The sequence below is a fragment of the Sminthopsis crassicaudata genome, chromosome 2 (genome assembly GCF_048593235.1).
Source record: "Sminthopsis crassicaudata isolate SCR6 chromosome 2, ASM4859323v1, whole genome shotgun sequence".
In the NCBI taxonomy this organism is placed as follows: domain Eukaryota; kingdom Metazoa; phylum Chordata; class Mammalia; order Dasyuromorphia; family Dasyuridae; genus Sminthopsis; species Sminthopsis crassicaudata.
The window spans coordinates 576,510,041-576,520,246 of record NC_133618.1 but is presented as its reverse complement, the minus strand read 5'-3'; the positions used below and the strand labels follow the sequence as shown (position 1 = coordinate 576,520,246).

Here is a 10,206-nt window from a genome sequence, read left to right as displayed (position 1 = left end):
TAGGGATGACTTCTGAGGTTTCCTTCGAGTCCAGAACACAGGATCCTGTGCGGGCAGAGTGCCGTCACGCGTTTCCATGTTCAGAAGCATATCTGAGACACTTACACAAACTGTGGCTCAGCCCGGGTCCCCGAAGGTCTCACAGCTTATTTCGCTTTGCCCAACTGAACAGGCTGCCTAGATTCCCGGGGCCCGGTTTTCTGACCACCAGGTGGCGCTCTTTTCCCCCTTGTAGTGCTGCTACTCCGAGGATCCTGCAGGGGCCCCATTTCAGACTGAGCAAAGGTCAAGCAAGATGGTCCAGGGACATGAGTTCGGTTCCTCCTTCCGCCCCAGTCCCACTTCCGGTCCGGGATGGAACCAGGGCCTCTTTCTGGCCTGTAAGCTGCTCGCAGATGGGCCCCATCCCGGGGCTTCCCCAGCATCCCCTTTCCTCCATCTCAGAGTCCCTCAAGCATTAATTAGTATCTGAGCCGCGGGACCCGGGGGAGCTCGGGAGCTGTCACTTTCAGCAGCCCGGGATCCTTTCGCGTTATCTCAGCATCGAACACGCGAAGAGGCGGGAGCCCCGGCCTCCGGTCGCGGTAGAGGAAGAAGGACCGATTCTGAGGCTCACATCCCCTCTCCTAGGCCCTCCCTCCTCAACGAGGCGCCCGTCCCCAATTCCCCGCTTTGTGCTGGGAGAAAAGCCCTGGAGTCTTTTCCAAGCAGAATGAGTGAGAACTCGGGACCGGCTGCTTGGAGGAGTGGGCCTGGAGGGTGGGGGAGGGGCTGGGGGCGACCAGGGACCGGGAAGGGAGATGGGCCGGACCTCAGGCGGGGAGAGGACATCGCGCGTCCTTCCCCTGTCCCCGAAGCCCCCGCTGATCCCAGCTCGCCCCGGAAAGCAGGGCGCCGGGACTAAGGAAGGGCCCTCGGGCGGAGGGCGCGGGACCAGCCGGAGCCCCGAGGGGAGGCGAGGCTAGAGCTCGGCTCCGCGTCTCTCCCTCGGCTCCCTCGGGAGCGGCGGGAAATTATTTATTAAAACACCGCTCGTGCTCTCGTTTATTTGCCGTGAATAATCCTCGGCAACAGCGTGCGTTTATTAAACTCTTCCCGTCCCCGCGCCCCGCTTTGCTTTAATAATAAATCGCGTGTCACTTTCCAGCGACGTTATTAAAGCCCGCCCGCCGACAGAGCGGAGGCAGGTTTGTGGGGGGGCTGAGGGAGTGGAGAGAGGGGAGGAAGGGGGGGAAGGAGAGGGGGAGAAGGGAGCGGAGAGGGAGGGGCAAAAGGAGGGGAAAACTGGGAGGAGGAGGATGAGAAGGTGAGGGAGGAGAGGGAGGAGGGAGGAGGTGAAAGAAAAGGGGGATGAGGGAGGAGGAGGAGGTGAGAGAAAAGGAGAGAAGGGAGAAGTGGGGAAGGGGACTGGAAGGGAGTTCGCGTCCTCCCAGCCTCGCCGATCATAGGTCTGCAATGCAGAGGGCTGCAGAGGGGGAAAACTGAGGCAGAGCAAAGAGCTCCCAGCACAGCTCGGAGCCGGCCGCCCGTCCGCACGGAGTATCTGTCCGCACAGAGCAGGATTCAGGACCCAGGAGCTTGCTAGAGTCTAACCTCAGAGAGGGGCGGGAGAGGTGAGCGACCTTTCTTAAGGGCGATCTGGAACTGGAAAAGTAGCCTCACTTGACCAGCAGGTGGCGCCCTCGCCCTCCGGGACGCATGAGGCGGGAGCATTAAGGAGGGGGCGCGATTGTAGGAGTTAGATTTTTTTTTTTTAGGAGTTAGATTTTTTTTTAGAGATTTGTTCCAATTCCTTCCTTACCAGATAAGGAAACTGAGGCCTTGAAGAAAGATATTTGCCCGAGAAAGATTAGTTCCAGAACCAGGTTTTCTGACCCTGCGTCTGAACAACAAATCAACCAGCAAACAGCAAACATTTATTAAACACCTACTATGTGCCAAAACTGCTGGGGTTTTAGGGCTTTTTGAAAACAAAAAAAGCAAAAGCCCCTGAGTCCAAGGGACTTACAGGCTGCAAACCAATCCAAATGTACGCGTGTGAGTAAATTCAGAATCCATAAATGTGGAGCCGGACCCCAGACTGGTCCGGCACCGGCCTCTAGGGGAAATTCAGGCGCCAGTGATAGGTGCGGCGAGCTCTGAGGGGGCGGGGACTCCAAGAGGTCCGGCGAGGAGCGCGGGCTGTTCAAAAGCGCGGAGACGGGAGACTTCCGGCAGGGAAGGCCAGTTTGGCATGTGTGAATAGCAATGTGCGCTAAGGCCAAGGCCGGACTATCGGAGGCTTTAAACGCCTGTGAATTTGTATTTGATGTAAAACCAGTAAGAAACTTGAGCTTTCTGAGGGGGGGAGGGGGTGACAGTTTCAGACCTGTGTTCTAGAGTTATCTCTTTGGCAGATATAGACTGGAAAGAGAGACTTCAGAAGGGGAGTCCAGCTCGGAGGGCTTATAATCATTTAGAAGAAAAGTGAGGCGGGGCCTGGCCTAGGCTGGCGTCGTGTGGGTATACTCTACACTGACTGGCTGTGGCTAGGGAAGGCACAAGAAACACCAGGCACCGAGGTCCCGGTGTGCGGGACCCGGACAAGGGCTGCAGCGGGTTGGGTTTTTGAGAGTGGCTGTGTCCTCGCCAGAAATGGGGAGTTAGGAAGAGGAGTGTCAAGGGGGTGGGGGAGGGGAAAAAATGAGTTCTGTTTGACACACGTCGGTTTCGAGGCGCTTCTAAGATATTCAGGCAGAAATGTCTAACAGGCCATTAGGGATATGGGATTGTCACTCAGGAGGGATGCTGGGGCTGGACGTCTAGATTGCTGAGTCATCTGCATAGAGATAACTGGTCCCGTCAGGGTCTTGAAACCTCCAACAAAGCACAGAAAAGAGTGGTTGGGACGTATTCAGTTTCAAGGGTGGGAGGAGCAAGACAAGAATGACCCAGAAAAGGAGGCTGAGAAGTAGCGGAGCCAAGACGGGTCATGAAACCTCATAAGGGAAAGAGTATCGGGGAAGAGAAAATGATTTTTTTCCCCTGAGACAATTGGGGTTCAGTGACTTGCCCAGGGTCACAGAGCTAGGAAGTGTTAAGTGAGATTTGGATTTGAACTCAGGTCCTCCTGACTCCAAGGCCAGTATTCTATCTACTGCACCATCTAGTTGCCCCAGGAAGAGAAAATGGTAATATATATATATAATTTATAATACATTTTATATATATATTACATATAATTATAATATATAAATATTTCTGCAGAAATCAAGAAAGATGAAGCCTTAGAAAAGGCCATTAGATTTATCAACTAAGAGGTCATGGAACTTTAAAACATTTTCCCATAGTAACTAATGTCGGTCCCCTACAGATGACCTTTCCCGCAGTGCAGCTCTTTTTTTTAGGAATACAGCAACTAACATGGAGGGGCACTCCATAGCTGTGGAGTGAATGAAGCACTTTCCTTATTCGGGGTTACACTAGTCGTTACAGAAAGGAGGAGGAAGCTGAAGTAGAATAGTGACTGACATGTATAGTTCTTGAATTCTAGAACTTTCTGTCACAGTGACACATTTGCCTGTTTTTAAGACTGACTCATCTGGCCAGACATGCTCATACCAGGGCTTAGGTATGTCCAGGGCTCCAGGAATAGGTACCCTAAAATTCTTATGAGCCCCAGTTCTAGGCCACAGCCTGCAGACCAAGTCCAGGACTGGGGACTCCCTTTCCTGCCTACCAAAAGAGGAGCCAGAGTGAAGGGATGTAGAAGACAAAGTTCTAGAAAGGGGTGTGGGATCATCCTAGTCTACTACTTTCCCCTTTCCCTGGTCAGGGACTCATCGGTGAAATAGAGGGTCAGAATAAGCCAGCCCTTTCTCCTCAACCCTGTCCCATTGCATACTAATGGACTACCTCAGGCTCTTAGCCAACCCCCTGTTGGATACCTCCCGGGCAGGGATCCAAGAGGACTCTGGTCTTTCCCATTTCTGTCTTCACTATCCGCTCTAGGGCCAAGTTTAATTCCAGCTCCAGCTGGAAAAGAGATTGGGGATGAGGATTCCTATAATTTGGGAATACTTTCCAGGTCACACTTCCCTCCAAAAAAAAAATCTGTGGGCAAAGAATGCATGCTCCACTCTTTATTTTTGTTCTTGCCTGGTCTATCATTAAAGAAAACTGGAGTTAGGGTGGGGCTGAGCGGGGAAGGAGTGGGCAGAATCAAGAGCTAGAAGAGTTAGCCCAGTCTCAGAAAGGCCATAATAGGGAAATCAGGGAGAATCCACCTTTCTGGAGGGATTGGAAGTCTCCATTACACTACCTAGGCAGGGAACATCTGAAGAGAATCTCATTCAACTATCCTGGAGCAAGCTTACACACACGCACACACACACGCCCCAACCACTCCACACTCTTTTCCTGATTTAGATGCTTTAGGGAAACACCTCCTTGCATGACTCAGGACCCAAATCTGTTCTCCAGTTTAGGTGAGGAGGCAAGACATGTAACAGTCTCTAGAAATTCCCCATAAAGGATTTAAACTCAATAACTCCCTAAAAATCCAAACCTTCCCACACCAGAGAGTCTCTCTTGGGGTGGGAAAATCATCTGGTCAGCATGTGTCTGAAGCCCCAGGCTAATTGCATTACTTGATGAGATGATATGCACAGATGCCTATTTACATGTATGCATTTGGTCTTCAGTATCTAAATAAGGGAGCTTGTTCAACATTCAAAGGACATTTATTAAGTATCTCCTATGTACAAAGCATTGGTTTGGATACTGCAGATGAGATCATAGGATTTAGAGCCAGAAGAAGGCTATCATCTATATATAGCACACATCTATTTACATATGCACATTTACTGACATGTGTTTGCATCTCCCTTTGTGTTTGCGTCTATTCACTATATTCATTCAACAAATATTTGTTGAACATTATTTTATGTATCAGAATACAAAGGTGAATTATACATCAAGGTTTCCTTGTCTAATATAGAGCTCACAATCTAGTAAGAGGGGTTAAAATATTTACACAAATAACAAAAGAAATGAGACCTATACAGACAATAGCAGAAATGACATGGACACAGAAAATAAGTTATAAAACACAACTTGTGGGAGTGGGATATAAGACAACATCTTCTGGTATGAACAGAGGCTTCATGGGGGAATATTCTGCTACAAAGGATAAAGAAGCTGGATAGGAAAAGTATGTTGGCAAGGAGCAGAATCGGTAAAGTCAAAGGAGTGAAGATAGTTTGTGCACTTTGGGGGGGAGGGGCGGTTCAACACACTCTGACTAAAGTATCTCTCTCCCTTTGCCCTAATTTGAGAATTAAAAGGTTTCATCAGGCTTTTGGCTAAAGCCTACCAGTCTGGATAACTACTCAGGATGGAGCCAGGAGTCTCCATTTCTGTCATCACCATCAGCTCCAGAGCTAGGTTATTTCCCAGATTCCTTAAGAGTCATGTTATGTACCTGTGTGCCATCTTTACCTTTAAATCTGTGGTCCCCTGGAATCTAGGTCATTCCAATAAAGGACCAACCCAGACCTTTTTGTTCCCTGACTGTTAAGGACCATTGTTCCTCCAAAACACCTTTTTGGACTGATAGATAGGAATCAGTCACTAAAAGTACTTCTCTTAACCCCCATCCCAAGGGGTTAGTATGTTTCCAGCTCATGGAAGTCAGGAGAAGTCCTACATCCTCCCCAGCCTTCCACTTCCCATATCATTTGGGAAGGGAGGAGAGGAAATGGTCATTTCTCAAGCAAGCTGAGGTAACTGGTCCAGGAACCATTTGGGGAGCATTATTTTAGGGAGCCACAGTAGGCTAATAATAGTCATCCCCCTCTTCACTGTCAGCCTCCTCTTCAAGAGTCGGGCTCAAAGAGTTAAGTAGAGGGATGCTTTTGTTGTTCAGCTGATCTGTAAAAAACAAAGAATAAAGGAAAGCTCACTGTATATCAGCAAGGGAAAGAGGGAGGGTTTTTTGTGTTTTTCCACAAATGCACCTGGTTAGGTACCTAAATATATTCACAGAAATAGGCACACATTCATACTCGGGCACACTTGGTGTGGCTTCCCGCCCCTTTCCCAGGACCATTCCATCATCAGCTCCAAGAAGATCCCATAACTTGTCCTCCATGGCATCTAATACAGGACATAGAGAACCAAAAAAGGGGGTTGGGCGGATAAGGAGGAGCAAAAAGAGGAATATTTGCCTTACCCAAGGTGAGCACCGTGAGGCTAGCTGGGGCTGTGGTCTGGCCCAAGGCATTTCGGGCAAGGCATCGGTAAGTACCCTCATCACTCACTCGAACAGCCTGAATCTGCAACCAGCCAGTCACTTCGAATCTTTGTGGCCCCCCCCTGAACTGGAGTAAAGCATGAAGTTGGTGGAAGGTGTCTCTCTGCTCCCTCACCTCACCCCCCCCCCCCAGAGATCCCTCTGCAGAGCTCTCTCCATCCTTAAAGGTCTGCTCCTTTTCCTCAATCCACCCCCACTCCTTTCTTGGAGATGGAGTCTGTCCCCTCCTATAGAAATGAAATGTTCTTTTGCCCCTTCTCCCAAAGATGGGATCTGTTCCTCACTCTGCAGACATGGAATCTTCCCCTTTCCACACACATTTCCATGAAGTCTGTTTCCTATATCCTTTAGCAGACCACCTGAGGTCTATCATTGCCTCCCCTTTCTAAAGAGATGTATTCTTGCCTCACACACTACTTTAATATCCCCACCTGCACAGAGATATGGGGATCATCTCCAGGTAGCAATGTTTCTGTCCCATCCTTTCTCCACTCGATGGAGGCCATTGGATAGGCAAACACTTCACAGCCGAATATCACATCCTGGCCAGTCACATTCCACACATCTCGAGGTGGGGACAGGATCTGGGGTTCTATAGGTGAGAATGAGGTCATGGGAAATACTTTAGGATCCAGGCTTTCTGACTCCCAACATACCATTTACACACACACACACACACACACACACACACACACACACACACACACACACTCCCATGATGGCTCTGGGATTCATTCTCCTGTTCCAATGAATGAGTCCATCCTGGTTGCTCCCTCCCTGTTACTTCTGCCTTCTACCCCCATTTACACCTGGCTAGGTTCCCACAGAGTTGCTCAGAACCCTCCCCCTTCCCCTTCCAGGTTTCCATGTGGCAAGGGGAAAACTTGACACCAGTGAGGCCCTGGGACAGGAAGCTAGAAGGGGGAAAGGAGGGGGCCCCGGACCCCTGGGGTTTGTTTGCCAGTAGACTCACAGCCAAGTCTAACACTGAGCCCAACCCCCTTCTGGAAAAGAAAGTCACTAAATTCTCCAAAGCAAACCTAGAGCTGGAATGGGTTGAGGAAGGGGAGTGGGGGGCAGTCTGAGGAGCACCCACACACACCTTTTGCCAAACCCTGGCTGTCGGGGCAGCACGGAGTTCATAACACAATCGGGAGCTGACTCTTTGCTGTTTGAGTCTTCCCCTCTACTCCTGTTTTTCAAGCTTTAAGTCTTAGGGCTTAGGAGTCCTTCCTGGCTGCACTCCCACCCCCATCCCTTACCCACTAGCTCCAGGGATACCAGGAACAATGGAGCTAAGTTGACTCTGGTTACACTTTCTCCTCCTCCCCCCATCCTCTGTCTCTGAGATCATTTGAGGACACAGCTTGTTTGTCTGTATGTCCGTCACACCCAGAATATTCTGGCATAATTGGCCATGGATCTTTCACTGCACCTAATATGCAGTACTATGGATGGGCACCTTCAGCCTGGCACCATTCATCTGAAGCTAAAGGGGGAGGTAAACGGGAGAGTAGACATGGTAGGGGGGGAGAGAATCAATGGAGTAAAATTCACTAGTCTCTCCCTAAAGTGGCAAGGAAGAGGAAGGGGTCATGGTCCAAAGAGAGAAGCAGAACCTGAGTTCTTAAAGCCTGGATTTAAAGTTTCCTGTCTGGAATATGGGGAGGAAACTAAAAGATTAAAAGGGAAGTATGTTCCAGGGTAGGGAATTAATGGAGTGGAGCAGTTTCCAGGTACAAAGTGGGGGTGGGGTGCAGAGGAGATTTCACCGCGCAGAATTAAGAGTGATTCCCCATTCTGGATTTGAGATGGAGATTTGAGTCCTTTCTGCAATTAGAGGACTGTGCTGGGATCGAGTGGGGGGTGGGGCTGGTCGAAGGAACCGTACCGGCTTCACAGGGTCCAGGGTGCATTACACTGAGGTTGGCCTGTGGCCAGGCCCGGGCGGCCTCCTGGAAACTGCATATCTGTGCGTAGGTGCGCCCATCGGAACCGCAGAGCGGGCTTGTAGAGCGGCAGAGACACTGGGGCTCGGGCACTTCTCCGCGGTGCATGTCCCCGCCTGCGTCCAGGCGGCACTCCAGGTGATCCCCGCAGCGCCCATAGAAATGCCCATCTGGGTCTAAGTCACAGAGTTGACCCTCCAGGTTCGCACACTCCCAGCAGCAGTCGCACGCGTCCAAGACACGCCCTGCCAAGCAGCCCCGCGGCGTCGGGCACTCCTCCGGCCGGCAGGGCCCACAGCCCTCTCCCTCGTCCAGAAGCCGTTGCCAGCCTCGCCGCAGGTAGTCAGCGCCTGAGGGTGGACGGGACCTGGCGGGGGGCAGAGGCTGCAGGAGCAAGAGAACCGCCAGGGCCGGGGCTAGGACCACTGGCTGCCGAGACATTATCAGAGGTCACTGGAGCCTGTCACTCAGCCCTCTGTGTCCCAGACATTACCCTTTTGGACACTGTGGGAAAGAGGAGAGGGGTCAGAGAAGTCAGGGGCCAAATAGAAAATTTGGCAGATTCCCCCTCATTCCGTCTTCCTTGGCCCACTTTTCCTTTCTTTGCCCCCCCATTCTTCAGATTTGCCCTCCCCCACCGATCCCCCCAAATCTATTCTTGTTCCATCCACAGCCTCCAAATTCCAACATTTTTTGATGCTAATCCACAACTTCTGCTTCCAAACTTTTTTTCTCCTGTCTCTCTGCCTCCTTTTCCCTATCCCTTTCAACGATTTCATCTCAAGATTTCTTCCTCATTCCCTCAGCGATCTCAAATGACGGCTAAATTAGGCCTCAGTGTCCCACTTTCCTGCACACCTCACTCCCAGGGACTCGATGTTTCTGCTAAACCTCTAGCACGAGAAGTCTCTGGCTTCCTCTAAGGTCACAAACCAGGGACCTCCGGTCCCTAGTCAGAGAAAGTACTCACCCACTTAAAGGGAGAAGAAACTGCTCTGCTTCCCTAGCGTTTGCTTTTGGGGGTGGGGGAGTGCAGTCGGGAGAACAATTCCCTGTCACTGCCACGAATAGGACTGAGCAAGATTGGGGGGTGGGGTGGAGGAGGAGAAGACAAGTGAAAGAGCTACAGAGGATGGAGTTGCGCTTGTGCGCCACGACTAACTCCGTCGTCCGTCACCCCCCTCCCCATTCTTTTAGGCTCCCTCCCTCCCCCCCACTCACCTTCTTTTTGGTCTCCAAATAACAGCTGCAGCTCCAGCCGGGGAACTAGGGGATTGGCAACTAGGGTTTGTGGGGATGCTCGGACCCCGTTCCGGCAAACAACGCTGTCTCTTAGGACCTCAGACCCAATTAGATTCTGGGCCCCAGGCTCTCTGAAGAAGCCCTGAGGACGACTTTGTGAAAGCAGCTCCTCCGCCCCTTCTCCCCGCCCTAGCGACGTCGCCCCCCTCTCTGCGCCCAACTTCCCCCTCCCCCCCGCACTAAGGCCTCCTGTTCGCAGCCACACAGACCCAGCTGGTCACCCCCACCTCCCGCCCCTAGCCTCAAACGGCCCAAGGTTACAGTGAGTGAGCCAAGGCGTTGTAACCCGACACTCTATGGCTTCAGAGAGAGGATGGGAGTAGGAGAGCCGAGGCCGGGAGCTGGACATTGTTTTCCGGGGGTTGTGGTTGCTGGGGGAGGAACTAGGGAGGTGGGGTCTGAGGACTGCGGAACTGGGAGACAAGATAACACTAACCGGGAAGAAGGCGCATGAGACTGGGAAACGGAGGATTAGAGAGACTGGCCCCCTGAGCGGCTGATTATAGGATAGGGAAGTCAATGTACTCGGGCTGAGGACCTGGAAGAATAGACTGTGAGGTTGCAAGAATCGGGGACAGGAAGCTTTTAACACCGAGGTGTTGGGATATTGGAAGGCTGGGAGAAACTGAAGGTTTGGGGCAGAGATGTACTGGGGAAGACTGC

General features: G+C 51.5%; 1 protein-coding gene across 2 annotated transcripts; it reads right to left on the bottom strand.

Annotated features, from left to right (window-relative positions):
- Positions 1-4,113: 4,113 nt before the first annotated feature.
- Positions 4,114-9,662, bottom strand: KAZALD1 (Kazal type serine peptidase inhibitor domain 1). Of its 2 annotated transcripts, none has more exons than XM_074295366.1 (5): positions 9,212-9,302; positions 8,184-8,745; positions 6,724-6,884; positions 6,212-6,359; positions 4,114-5,910 (listed from the first exon to the last, which is right to left on the bottom strand). In XM_074295366.1, exons 2-5 carry the CDS (start codon positions 8,680-8,682, stop codon positions 5,816-5,818), a joined length of 903 nt encoding a protein of 300 aa, XP_074151467.1. In that variant the 5' UTR covers positions 8,683-8,745; positions 9,212-9,302; the 3' UTR covers positions 4,114-5,815. The 2 variants fall into 2 exon arrangements, with proteins under 2 accessions (XP_074151467.1, XP_074151466.1); XM_074295365.1 differs by lacking the exon at positions 9,212-9,302 and adding an exon at positions 9,463-9,662 and having other exon boundaries at positions 4,115-5,910.
- Positions 9,663-10,206: the final 544 nt, after the last annotated feature.

What these genes read in the sequence shown, in the direction of transcription:
- KAZALD1 (XM_074295365.1), bottom strand. Translation starts at nt 8,682, where the DNA reads ATGTCTCGGCAGCCAGTGGTCCTAGCCCCGGCCCTGGCGGTTCTCTTG. An exon ending in CCCTGGACCCTGTGAAGCCG is followed by an intron (nt 6,885 to 8,183) that starts GTACGGTTCCTT and finishes TCTCACCTATAG; the next exon opens with AACCCCAGATCCTGTCCCCA. An exon ending in ATCCCCATATCTCTGTGCAG is followed by an intron (nt 6,360 to 6,723) that starts GTGGGGATATTA and finishes GCTTTACTCCAG; the next exon opens with TTCAGGGGGGGGCCACAAAG.